Source organism: Oryzias latipes, chromosome 3 (genome assembly GCF_053564925.1).
Source record: "Oryzias latipes strain Hd-rR chromosome 3, Olatipes_Hd-rR_3.1".
NCBI lineage: Eukaryota > Metazoa > Chordata > Actinopteri > Beloniformes > Adrianichthyidae > Oryzias > Oryzias latipes.
In genome coordinates, this window is record NC_136239.1 from 39782210 (window position 1) to 39796135 (window position 13926).

The 13926-nt window shown below is 40.8% G+C and overlaps 1 protein-coding gene across 9 annotated transcripts; it reads left to right on the top strand.

Annotated features, from left to right (window-relative positions):
- The first annotated feature begins 492 nt into the window (after nt 1-492).
- Nucleotides 493-9493, top strand: LOC144991221 (uncharacterized). 9 transcript variants are annotated; one of them, XR_013655201.1, is made up of 7 exons: nt 493-2369; nt 5877-5965; nt 6127-6276; nt 6487-6518; nt 6676-6809; nt 8431-8556; nt 8850-9493. XR_013655201.1 is itself a non-coding variant. In XM_078945341.1 (7 exons), exons 3-7 carry the CDS (start codon nt 5961-5963, stop codon nt 8943-8945), a joined length of 534 nt encoding a protein of 177 aa, XP_078801467.1. In that variant the 5' UTR covers nt 1960-2369; nt 2753-2807; nt 5877-5960; the 3' UTR covers nt 8946-9493. The 9 variants fall into 9 exon arrangements, 3 of the variants coding, with proteins under 3 accessions (XP_078801468.1, XP_078801467.1, XP_078801466.1); XR_013655199.1 differs by lacking the exon at nt 6487-6518 and adding an exon at nt 7615-7754 and having other exon boundaries at nt 1939-2369; XR_013655198.1 differs by lacking the exon at nt 6487-6518 and adding an exon at nt 2753-2807 and having other exon boundaries at nt 1945-2369.
- Nucleotides 9494-13926: the final 4433 nt, after the last annotated feature.

Below are 13926 nucleotides of genomic sequence, written 5' to 3' on the forward strand. Positions count from 1 at the left end.
CAGAGGAGTCCTGCTCCAGTCAGGTGGACCCGCACCTGAGACAGCAGGCGACAGATGAGCCATTTCCTCTGAATAATTTATCTGATTCTGGTAAACTTTTTGCAGTGTTATTTGCCTACCCCACCACCCCCCACAGCCCCCACCATCACGTTTATTTCAGGCAGCATTAATTAGGGTTGCATGAGCTGTTAAGCTGTCATCTGACGATTATCAAAGTCAAGCTCCAGACCTCGCAACACCACTTAGTTTCCTGCATAGAAAGTGGAGGGGTGGGGGGGGGGGTGGGTGTAATGTGTTTATGCAAGTTAGGAAGGAAAAAAAAAAAAAAAAAAAAGAGCGTTTTGTGACAGCTGTTGTTAGCACCAACAGCAGGGCTGCAGAAGGACAAGGGTCCTTTTGAAATGATTTTGTTCTGTCGCAGTAAGAGAACAGACAAACTTAATTTGTGAAATGTCTCCACTAATTAATTTGAGAGAAAAGGCGGAGGGTGGGGGGTTGGGGGGGGGATGTTTACTCGCCATGAAGAAAGGATTAAAAGTAAAATGGTTGACGTCTTTGAGCTGTGATTCACTCAAACAACTGAGGCAACACTTGCACTGATTTGAACATCGGCTGTCAACTCCAGCCGCAGACGCATTTTGATGTGGGTCCGTGTATTTGTCTGTTTGTTTTTGCTTCACGGCTGCGGCGCTGACAGGATGAGTCTTTATGCCAGCGCACAGCCCATAAACAGCCCTCTGGAGAGCGGTGGACGTGCACGGACCGGACCGGGATGTGTTCTCTGTGCGGGCCGTGTCCGTCGGCGGTTATGCCGCGTGCTGACGGCGTTCTTCCTGGTTGTCTGTCAAAGTTAAAAGTGTGTGGAACTGCTCAGTGGGTAAAGGTGGAAGAAAGACACTTCCTGCAGATTTAGCTGACGGTTTCGGAAAGTGTGAGCTGCTTTTCTCACTTTCCTCGTCTCATCTGTTATAATGATAACGACTGATTGTGATCTTTTGAAAAGATAACATAACAAAGACAGTGACTCACTGTGTGCAGCAGCAACCATGTTCAGATTAGAAGGTTTCATAGATTTACAGAAGTTACCATGTTGTTCCAGCAGCCCTCACTGGTGGATACGGGCTGAACCAGTGAATAATGGGCCAACAAAGGTGTCCCGCGCAAAATATTAGCGTTGTAGATCACTCAGTGAGCCCTTTTTTTGTTTTTTTACCGAAATTCTGCAGGCGACAGGTTGTAGTGAAACTTGCATGACACGTAAGGGTGAAGTAAGGGTGAAGTAGGTGCAACGTATATTTCAAACGCCCATGAATCCTGTGGACTGTGCAAGGGGCTTGTTAGCGCGCTTCATGTGATAAGTGTATGCTCCTAGCATGTAGCCTGACTAATAGAAAGAACACATTTGTGTGGACATCCCATAGGCGTCCTACGGGTACTTTGGTATCAAGCGCACAACCTGAGTGTCTGCATTCAGTAGCGCAAGTACTTGTACTTTACTGGCAACTACACTGTCAGAAAAAAGGGTACGGTTGGGGTACGTTTGTGAACACTTAGGGTACAAATGGTGAATATGTACCCTAAGTGAGTCATAATTACACCTTAGGGTACTCATATGTACCATTTAAGGATAAAAAAGGTACAAATATGTTTCCAACCATCAGAGGGCCCACATTTGGACCCTTTATTCCACAAACAAAGGTACAATCACTTGTGTGACAAAAGTAATTATTCAAAGTGTATGAAACATCACCCAAAATCATTTAATACGTTGTTGGTTATTTATTTAAATAACCAAATATATTTAAGAGACCACACATCTTTTATGACTAGTTCTGAACAGTACACAAGCAAATTATATTTTATTGATTGTGCAGAGCATCAAGATAATACCTTTGAAACATGTATTAGTGTGAGCCTGTTTTTTTTAACTAATATATAAGTAAAAATATACTTATATTTAATTTAGAGCAAAAGCACAATGTAGACAAAATTATTTGATGTTTTTTACCTTATATGGTGTACTTTAACTTGGCCTAAGTTCAATTTAAATTTCTAGTCTTTGAGCTGTTAATTTAAGTTATTTTTTTTCTAATCATGCATTCTCATAAAAAAGTAAATTTCTCTGTTACTACGTTACATTAAGTGTACATATTAGTACCTTTTAGCTTTTCTACCTACACAGGAAAAATGAGAGAGTACTTTTTTCGGAGTTACCATCAGTAATTTTTATTTAAGTAGGTGTAAAAACGTAGAGGAAATATGTTGGAGTAAACCAGCGAGACCACGCCCACTCTACTTTCTTAAGTTTCGTTTCTTCCGCCATTTTGTTATCCCGCAGCGGCCGGAGGAAGATAGAGGCTGTGACCGAGGTAAGTCTGCTAATTGCTCAAAAATAAGTTGGAAACTTGTTTTAAGCGGGTTCGGTTATTTTATCTGTAAGGACTAACTTTTTTGTAGAGGAATGCTGCTATTCCACCGTGTATGTGCCTGTGAGGAGATTGAAAACTACGAGCAGGAGTTTGCTAACGGTTAGCCTCAGCCGTTTGAAGTTCAGCTAAATGCAGCCATTAAATAAATTAAGCTGTTGTTTTTATTGGTGTTGTGCCGCGTTCCGTTAAATACATTGAAATATATACATTTTTTCACTAGATAATTCTGTCGCCGTTTTACCGATGTACGCTGACGTTGATGCACCGGTTGTTGTTGCCGCCTAACCCCCTCCCCTTTTTTTTTTCTTTCTGTCTTTCTTAAGGAAGCCAGCTACTTTTGAAACGACCAGCTCCATAATTCCTACTGATATTTATCAGGTCCGTCGAATTCAATGCGTTAATCATTTTCATCTGTAATGTGTAGGAGGCCAATAGCGTTTTATTTTTTTTACACCCCAGTATGGCGGTCCTTCCCAATTATGTCAGCCTGCCTTAGCTGCTGTGCGCGCGCAGCCACCATTTGTCGAATGCAAGACAGTGACAGACTGTTTAGGTTGTCATGATCGCTCATTGTTGGTCAAGCAAAGTTTACACTGTGTTGTTGATTTTGAACATTCTCCTGCAGAGATTATTTTTTTTAAATGGAGGTCCGTGATTCCAGATACTCGTCACGATTTCCCATACCAAAAACTCATCTATAAACCAGGAAAAAATAAAAAATTTTAAATCAAATCAAATCAAACTTTATTTATAAAGCACTTTTCATATAAAAATATAACACAAAGTGCTTTACATTAAAACAACAAAATATAAAAACAAGCAAGCATTAATAAATAAATAAATAAATAATAGGGCCCCCCTCCCCGTACCTAGCCCCCCACGCCTTTCACACCTCCCACTCTCTAACTGATGGAAAATGACAATGAAAAATAGGCTGTAAAACATATGCTGAGCACAAAAACATGATGCGGGAAACGCTAATAATTGGAACCTCCCCCCCTGTGAACAGCCGCATAGACAGCCAAATGCAACATCACAGGCGGGGACCGCTCCACCACAGCTAAGCGGTGATGCAGGTCCCCACCCAGAGCCGCAGCGGCTGAACAGCAGCCGTCCCAGAGGGAGAGGTTCCAGCTGAGGAAGCACCAGAAATAAAAATGAATAAAAATTGAGAATCAAAAAGTAAACATATTGATAAAAACGATAAAACATTGAAATAAGGTAAATTAAAATAACACGTTAAAAATCAGGTTCAAGTTCATAAAACAAGATAAAATGGATAAAGAAATAAAATAAAAATAGAAAATACATATAGATAAATCCACCCTGAGCAAGACCAACCATTTCTCTCTTTCCATTGACGGCTCCACCATCTCTCCCTCCCCTCAGGTAAAGAGTTTGGGTGTCATCCTCGACAGTAGTCTCTCTTTCACTTCTCACATAAACAGCGTCACCAGATCAGCCTACTTCCATCTACGCAACATCCAACGTCTACGTCCCTCCCTCACTACTCAGTCCACTGCTGTACTGGTACATAGTCTTGTTACTTCCCGCCTGGACTATTGTAACTCTCTTCTATTTGGTCTCCCACAAAAAACCCTCCATAAACTTCAAATGGTTCAGAATTCAGCTGCTCGTATCATCACATGCACTCCCTCCATCAACCATATCACACCTATCCTTCAACAGCTTCACTGGCTACCCATCCCATTCCGCATTCAATACAAAATCTTGCTCTACACATTCAAAGCCTTTCACAACCTTGCACCTCCATATCTCTCTGACCTCCTTCATGTCTCCATACCTGCTCACTCTCTCCACTCCTCCTCCTCTATCCAGTTTTCTGTCCCTTCTGCCCGTCTTGTCACCATGGGGAGCCGGGCATTCAGTTGCTCTGCTCCCCGGCTTTGGAACTCACTCCCCCCTGACCTCCGCAACACTGACACACTCCCACATTTCAAATCAAAGCTAAAAACTCATCTTTTCCAAATGGCCTATTCACTTAAACATTAACCTTTTCACGTTTTTATATTTTTTATTTAATTTTGTATTTATTTAAATTGTTGTTGTTGTTTTAAGTGTTTATTGTATTTTATACTGTATACATGCTGTGCGGCGACCTTGAGTGCCCAGAAAGGCGCCTTATAAATAAAATGTATTATTATTATTATTATTATTAAATAACAATAAATAAATAAAAGTAGTAAAATAAATAAATAATAAATAAAAATTAGCTAAAAGCCAGGTTAAAAAGATGGGTCTTGAGCCTTTTCTTAAAAGTATCAATGCTCTCTGCGGCTCTCAGGCCCTCTGGCAGACTGTTCCATAAGCGGGGACCATAGTGCTGAAATGCAGCTTCTCCATAGGTTTTAGTTTTTACAGTTGGAATGGTTAACAGACCAGTGCCAGAGGATCTCAGGGTCCGCGAGGGTTCATATCTTACTAAAAGATCTGATAAATAAGAAGGCGCAAGACCGTTAAGACATTTAAAAACTGTTAAAAGTATCTTAAAATCAATCCTGAAGCATATGGGGAGCCAATGCAGGGATTTTAAAATTGGGGTGATGTGAGCCCGCCTCCTGGTCTTTGTAAGAACTCGTGCAGCAGAATTCTGGAGAAGCTGAAGGTTCCTAATATTTGTTTTTGGAAGACCAGCAAGCAGGGCGTTACAGTAATCAATTTTACTCATGATAAAAGCATGCATTAGCATCTCCATATTAGCAAGAGAGAGTAGTGGGCGGACTCTAGCCAGATTTTTGAGATGATAAAAACCAGTTTTAACCACCTGTTTTATATGGGGGATAAAAGTTAGCTTAGAGTCAAAAATAACACCCAGGTTTCTGACTGCTTCCGAATGACTTAAGGAAAGTTCCTGTAGCTTCAGAAACTGTTTCTCCCTCTTGGCTTCAGGACCAATAACTAAAATTTCATTTTTTTCCTGGTTGAGCTGCAGAAAATTATTTGCCATCCATAATTTTACATCTAAAATACAGTTAAAAAGTGCTTCTATTGGTCTTGTGTCATCAGGAGACATAGCTATGTACAGCTGGGTATCATCAGCATAGCTATGAAAACTGATGTTGTGGCTCCTGATGACATTCCCCAGAGGAAGCATGTAAATGTTAAAAAGCAAGGGGCCCAGGATGGAACCTTGAGGCACACCACAATTAATTTCATGGACCCCAGAAAATGAACTTCCAAGAAATAAATCTGTAGGTCCTTAGAAGCCAGTGCATTGTCGCCAGTGTTTTTTTTTTTTTTAGCAGTTCTGCAAATTCTGTAACATTGCTGTGGCAGCTAGTGTGAACTGTATATTTGCCATTACTATTTTAAAATGTATTAATTTATTTGGAACAGGGCTTAGATCTGAATAAATGCTGTGTTGGTACCTTTTGGTGTTGTAATGTTTTTTCTTTTTTGTAATATATTATTTTTTTTTCCCACCAGGAAAAATGCAAGCTGTGCGTGAACATGTCGAACGCCAAAAAAAAAATGTTTTGAAGTTCAGCTGACCTTCAAATCCTTTTGGGAATGCGGTGAGTGGAAACATCACAATTTCCAGCATTTTTCTTTACAGGAATCAGTCAACTTTGTGGATAAACTGTCAGCTGTGATGCAAACAGATTTTTTTAATTGCTTTTTAATTTAAAGATAATTTCTGTGCTGTATTCTAAACATAATTTTGCTGTGTTCACAGCTGTCCAAAAGTTCAACATCCCAACCTTGGACTTGAAAGTGTTTGATGACTCAAAGACAGAAGTTGATGAGCAGGTTTTTGATCTCCTGTTGAAAACCCCAAACCTTGGTGTGTTGGAAATTTGTCTGGCCGAAGATACAAATCCAGAAGGTGAAGTTCTTCTTTTAAATTGTAATTTATCTATTTTGTTTTGAATGGTTTTGGGTAAATTCCCCTTTGATGCCTGAATTTATTTCCAAGGGAAATAATCTGTGTTTTTGCTTTCAAGTACATGCTAAATTAAGAACATTTTTGAGCTGAAGAGTTTTGATTATGTATTTGCATCAATAGGAGTCTAAGGGTTGATGATTTATTTGACAGGATAGTGTGGGGAACAAAACACGGGCAAATAAGTGAGTTTTTTATCCTATTGCTGTCTTAGACAAGATAATAAATCTGCTAAACTGTTAAGTCGGTCAGTATTTAAAAATCTTTGTTTTTACTTTTTTTGTTTTTGCTATCATACTAATTTAAATATTACAGTAACTGAAAGCTTTAATACTTTGACAGATCAGCTGAGTTGTCCTGCAAAGAGCTGCAATACCAGTTCAAGTGGAGATACTGAAGTGGACTCAGATGACAAAATAATATTACAACACAGTCCTACAACAAGACGAAGAGTTGAAGACACCTCTCTGGCCAAAGTAAGTAAATAATCTATTCACAAAGTCATTTCAAGCATTCAAAGTCAGGCTGTCTTTCCAATTCAGTTTAGTTGTCAAACAGTGCAGTAAGGCAGATCATCCAAACTAGTTTAAAGTTTTCTAGGGAAACAGCAGATTGCACCGAGTAAGTCACAACACATTGAATACATTCTGGAATACTGTCCTCATCATACAAACATATAATTCTTCTGTATTTCCTTCAACAAAGCTCTGCATAATTAACAAGATATTGACTATACGGGCGATAGTGGCTCAGGTGGTTGAGCGGGTCGTCCAATGACCGAAGGGTTGGCGGTTCGATCCCCGCTCCCACCAGCCAAAAAATGTCGTTGTGTCCTTGGGCAAGACATTTCACCCTCCTTGCCTCCAGTGTGGCTCCACTGGTGTGTGAATGTGTATGAATGATCCTGGTGATGGTCAGAGGGGCCGTAGGCGCGAAATGGCAGCCACGCCTCTGTCAGTCTGCCCCAGGGCAGCTGTGGCTACAACCATAGCTTACCATCACCAAGTATGAATGAGGAGTGAATGAATAATGGACACAATGTAAGCGCTTTGGGTGTCTTGAAAAGCGCAGATAAATCCAATCCATTATTATTATTATTATTATTATTATACAAAGACAGGCATTGATTATGCAGTTTTTGAGGGGGAAAAATGTTTTCTGGGACATGGTTTCTGCAGTTCAATTGGAATACACCTTCAAGTTCTTGACAGGACTGTTTTGCAGAGTTAACCGGCCTTAATTTCCCATCATGCCATTGTTTACGCTCCCGTTACCTTACAGTTCCTCACAACCCCCAAGCAACAGAATTGGCGTGCAATATTGGAGCTATCCAGCCTTATAGATGTGAGCCAGATGCCAATTCAGACGACAAGAATGAAGACAAGCGGAACAGGGAGCTTGTGGCCTGCCAAATGTAGCTTGTACGTAACAACTAAAAGCTTTCTCAAATTACATATTTTCATCTGCTCCTGATTCATCCCAATTTGAGAAAATAAATATTCAGAAACACAATGCTACATTTTAAAAAATAACTTTCATTGGAGTGGGTCCCCCATTTTTAACATGTCGCAGTATAAGTTTAAAAGAACACGTTTAAAACTGCACATCTGAGAATTCACTCAAATTGGGATGAATCAGGAACAGACAAAATAAATGCAGTTTGAGGAAGGTCTCTATTGTGACGCACCACATGAAATGAGGTGGGTCCGAGTCCCTCTGCTCTGCTCTATTCTGATGCGTCCACTTGCAGACAAACAGATCCATTAACATCTTCATCATACTTGTCTGAGCTTGATCTAAACTATGGCCAGAAAGCTTCAATATTGCTCACCATTTTGGTTTCACCACTGTTAGTTGTAGGTTGGAAGGACTGTAAGCTAGAGGGAGAGGGCGTGAACAAAGGGATGATCGGACATCAGCAGAGGGTTACTACTGTGTCAATAGCCCCGCCTACAACTCAGAAGTTAATTTCTGATCAACTCCAAACCACTCTGCACAAACTGTCTTTAAACATAATCTCAAAGTGCTTTAACCCCAGTAATCAGTGCTTGCAGTTGTATTTTTTATTAATATGGACTTTTAAATTTGATCCAATAGGCGGTTGCTGTCATTGGTGAGGATGCATCATCCGTTGAAGGTCATGTGAATGTCCTGCATATCCAGTACAGCAAGGTGCGAGAGGATATACTAAAGAATTACCCTTTCTTGAAGACAACCTCAGGGGTCAGTGACATTTTAAATCAGTTCTCAGCTTAAAATACATTTTGAATGTTAATATAAGCTGAGACATCTGCTAAAATGACCATTAACAGCTTTAACTCAATTGTAAAAACATTGTAATTTTCTAAACCCATATATAAATATATAGTCATTCAAGCTAAGTAATATTTATACAATGAGATCACTAAAGGGAAATGGCAATGAAAGAGGCAACAAAGAATATTAGAATGTTTTATGTCTTTTGTTTGTTTTAGTTAAAGTGAATGATTAATTTTCTAATTTTTTTCAATTTTCAGATGTTTGATGAAGTTGACCGAATGCATCCATCACCTGTCAGGTTAAGCCAGCGCTTCAAGGACGGCGTTTACCAGTATTGTGCCAAAGGTGCTTGAGCTTGTTCAAAGAAAAGCTCCATTAGCCAAAGTCTCCAAAGAAGCAAGAGAAGAGATGCTTGCAGAGGATCTACTAGGTATTGACATAAACGTAATCCTTGGTAATCTTTAGTGTGTTTTATAGTTCTTCTTTTTAGAATTTGTATCAATATTATCTTATCACATTTATGCATTTTATTTAAATTATTCATTTAAACTTGGTTATAAGTTTACTTTTTTATTATCTATTTTTAGAAAATGTAGAATGCAGTAGAAAGATGTACTTAAAATGAGGTCTAATGCTTCTTTTGTTAATGTCACAAGTTTTATTTCATGGTTTAAAAATGGTAACTGAAGTGCTATGTGCTGTTTACAATTGATCAAATGTTAAGGTTATAGTTACAATGAATGCAATGTGAACTGAAGGAAAAAATATAGATTTTTCATTATTGTAAAATTGCTAATAATTGTAAATATATGCATCCTGTTGTGACACTGTACATACTGTGAAAAGTTGTATTGTCAGCATTGTAATTGTTTTGAATGTTTAATAAATGTGATAAACAGTATACTGGTCTTTTAATGTGCTGTATCTGGTACAAATTTGCCATCAAAGGGTACAAACGGCTTGTCACTGGGGCAGTACCCTTAAAAGAACAAATTTGTACCTTTTTTAAAGGTACATTATGGTACCATAGCACTATAAGGTACAATTTAGTCCACAGAGGTACATATTTGCCTTTGAAAGGTACATACTGAAAGGGTACAGATATGCACCTATATGAAAGGGTACAACCTTTGTACCCTTGAGGGTACTGCCCCAGTGACAAGCCATTGTACCTCTAAAGGTACAAATTTTGCACATTTTTTCTGACAGTGTACAGTGGGACGTAAGGGTACCATATAACAGCATCACCTAACCATTAGTCTTACCAATACTTCATGATCCCACATGCAGGACAATGGTATGTTCCATTTAGCAACAGTCCTTAAGGTGGCCATACGAGCCGGAAGGGAAGACTCCCCTTGAGATGCAGCCGCTCCCCTCCACAGACCCGGACAACCCAAAAAGCCTCAGCACCTGTATGGGTCAATCCCCCCATGCACGTGCATGTGACTCAGACCTGGACCTTTACATAGGGTGCAGGATGCTGCAGGAATTCAAAATAAAAATACTATTTGTCTCCAAAAAGCTTTCCGTCAACATTCATTTCTCAAAGTTATCTCAATTTAAAACGTGAGATAAAAACTTCATGAATTTTTCTACTTTTTTAACGTGAATAAATCAAAATTATTTGATCTTTTTTCTACTTTCTTTTTGGAATACTCGACTGAAAATCTGTGAAAAAGACCCAAAGTCAACAAAAATTATAGATTTTTGTAGAAAGCCCTAGTACTTCTATGTGACATAAAACATGTTTGCTTTTGATTGATCTTCTGCATGAAACCGTTTTGTTCTATTTCTGTTTTTACACGCATTTCAGTGCAGCACTTTTGACATCATTTTCTTTCCCGCTGCCAGCCCACACGTGCACGTATGCATGTGTGTCACCATCATTGCTGCAGACGTTGTCTGGAAAAGACAAGTTTCCTCATAAATCAGCGGGACCGCCAATCAGCAGATCCGGCGCCGGGATGAGTAGCTCCAATGTGGAGAGACGTCAAGCAGCCAGTCCAGTTTGTCGCCTCTTTTCCCTCCCCTACTCTACCACTTTGTAAAATCGCATTATCCTAATGAGAATAGGAAAGGAAAGGCAGTGACAGAGTGGGGATATGGACGGGCTGTGCGTCAAATGTCCTCAGATTTCATTCCACTGCTCTGATTTTGAGCTGAGATGGAGGCTGGGGTGAAGACATGAAGCCAGGAGAAGACAGGAATTCTGTTTCAGGAAAGAAACCTTTGGTGGAAGGAAGGAAAGAAGCGTGCAAGGACGGATGGATTAAAGTTGTAGTTGCCCTCAAAATTGAAGGTGTTTTAGGAATTCTGACAGACAGAATCCTTAGTGATGTTGAACTCCAGTGTTTTTTTCATAAATAATTGCCCTTCCTGCTATTACTTTACCTGGATCAGGGCATCTATCCAAAGGACAGGAGTCTTAAATGTCTTCACGGCAACAATCCTCCATGAGTTTGTCTGATACTTTTGCTGCAACTAAGTATTATAAGGCTTTACTAACACGGTGTATGTAATGTTTTACGTATTTTGCTGCCCAAAATCTAACTTGCTTAAAGCTTTTTCACTTTGTTTCGTCTTAAAATCTTGTGAAAGGTTTCCTGTTGAGGTTGATAGAAACAAACACTTCATTTTTGTGCTTCAAACAGGCGTTTTAATCCTGTTTTAGTTTCCAATCGGATTGAGCTTCGCTTCGCTCTGAGATTCCTCAGTCTGAACACGATCCATCCTGGGAGCGGAACAACTGGACCAAAACGACCACAGAAGCTGGAGGTCACGTTATCTAAACCACAGTCAGAATGGAGCAACAGATGAGCCGGGGACAAAGCAACGATTGTCGTGTTGTCAAAGAGGAAAAAAGGGTCCAACTCCTTACTTGCTACCCTTGTTGTAACGCTGCTGAAAATCCTTCTTACAAGCTTTTCTGTGTCCAGCTGTGACATCATCCTAAAGCCACCTCGTAGTTCCTAAACAGAATTCTCTTAAAAACAATGCGATGGTGAGACACAGCAACTCATTGAAATGTGGTTGGATGAATGCAGGCTCATTACATCAACTTTTAACGTGACCCACATAGCTTCTCACTGTTTCCCAACAATCTATTTGTCATTAACACTTATCAGTGAACTTTCCCAGCCGTCTTCCTGCCAGTACTGACCTGCAGCGCGCCTCCACCGGACCAAAAAAAGAGAGTAGAAAGTGTTGAGCCTGACGTTGATACAGACGTTCAGAACGCAGGACATTTGGTGGGTTTTATGGGTTACAATTACATTTTGTATTTCATATTTTTTGTATGTTTTATTGATCTAAATTCTTTTTTTAAATAGTGTGAAATTGTGTTTCCAGTGTATTTTACTGCAGGCAAATTCCCTCTATCTGCTACGCCATGCTGGTGGGGGGGTGGGAGGGGTGGCTAGCTACCGCTTCGTCGGGGTCTTGGTGTGGGGACGGCAGGTTATTCCATCATCCACCTCAAACATAAACACAGTACAACATAAACACTCACCTGAGCACTGGTGTCAGCTCACCTTTGCACAATAGTGTGTGTGATAGAATTAAATGCTTCACATGTGTTTGTCTGTGTGCAAATGTGTGTGCGAACTGTAGTTGTGTTGAATATATGTTAACATGATTGTATGTGAAGATTTTTGGAGCCAACAGGTATGTTTGTGGACAGGCCCCGCCCCTTTTGACTAACATTTACACCAGACGGTAAGGATGACAATCCTCCAGCATCTTGTTGCTTTATGATTGTACCCCCCCCCCCCCACACACACACACACAAACCGCCACCTCTGTAACCCTCCTCCAGATTTCCTTAACTCCCCTTTCCCCCCTTTCTTCTGTGCCCTTACCCCCTCTATCTAACATCCCTCCCTTCTTTCCTCTTCTTTTCTGTTCGGTCCAACAACAACAACAAAAGGGTCACAAATGTAATCCACATAAATAAAGTTTAGCCTAAATTACAAAAGGGGTTTATTCAAATACACACCTTGTGTGTCAGAAGATCCTGAACCCCCAGTTGTAACAGTGAAAAGAAAACACAAGAGGCCTTCAGCTCCTGTCTGTGTGCTCAGCTGTTGGACAGGACAAGTAAAAAAAAAAGAATGTTCCCTTGACGGCAGTCTGAATACAGACCAAACGCAAGGTAAGGACTCGATTCAGACCGAATTAAGCGGACTGGGTCTGGACCAGATGGTTTTCCCAGTTATAAACTGTATAAAAGCTGTAAAGTTCTTTTGATTCGTTAGTTTCGCACTTCTGGAGATGTCCCGTTGTGATCACTTCATTGATTAGGTAAATATCAATTAAGAAAATTGTGGGAATTGTTTTTTGTAATTTGGACAAACAGCATTTTCTCCGACCAGCCCGATCTGGGGGCTGTGAAGGGTAGGTCACTGCAGGTCACTCAGTTAGTTGACAAGTTAAGTGGACATCAAGGTCATGATCCAGCTCCTGCAGTGGAGCCACAGATCTCCTGTGTGTCCGCACAGCCTCACATGTGACTGCAGCCTGATTCTGACTGACAGGACAACCCCCCCCCCCCCTTCCCTTAAAGAATTGGCAATCTAGTTTATAGGAAAATAGTCTGCCCACTCGCTCTTTGTTCTTTTTCATGAAAAGCAAACACTAGTAGGGAAACTGGGGAAGGAGTTAAAACTGGGACGTTTCATCCGAATATAGAGAGAATGATGGAGGAGAGCTGAGAAACCCCGTTCAATCCCCCGGCTGGTCGTGTCCTGGCGGACGCAGAGGTGCTCCAGTAAAAACTGATGGAGGTCTTGCAAGGTGACAGTTTATTTGGTTCGGTGTTCCGATTAGGTGGATGAAGATCTGAGAGTATTTCACTCGTTTTACTTCCCTCTGTCTGCTGATTTATGTGCCTCCCTGCAAATGACTGGCAGCTTCTTTACTACGGTCAAACAGTGAAGGATACCCCCCCACCCACCATCTATATGTGTGGGAGTCATCAGGGCTGTGTCTGAATGCTTTGGATGCTTCTGCGTGGAATGAGGACATCTGAAATTGGCTTTACAAACATGGCTTGAAGTTTGAGCGCGTTTGAGGCTGATGCAAAGTGCCAGTCGGCTCTAAGTGTGGAGTGGCTTCTTCTGCCTTCTCTCCGTCACCCATAACGCTCGGCCCGGGTGGGTGGGGGAGTGTGTGCGTGGTAGATGTTCCTCCGTCCCGTTTTCTGCCTGGAAAAACACTGCTTAGCCTATTAGCACCCGCGCAATGCCTCCATCCTGCTCCTAATCCGCACAACACAGCTGTCAGAGACAAAGCGAGACAACACAGTGGACACTTCACTTCCAGAGCCGAAGAGCG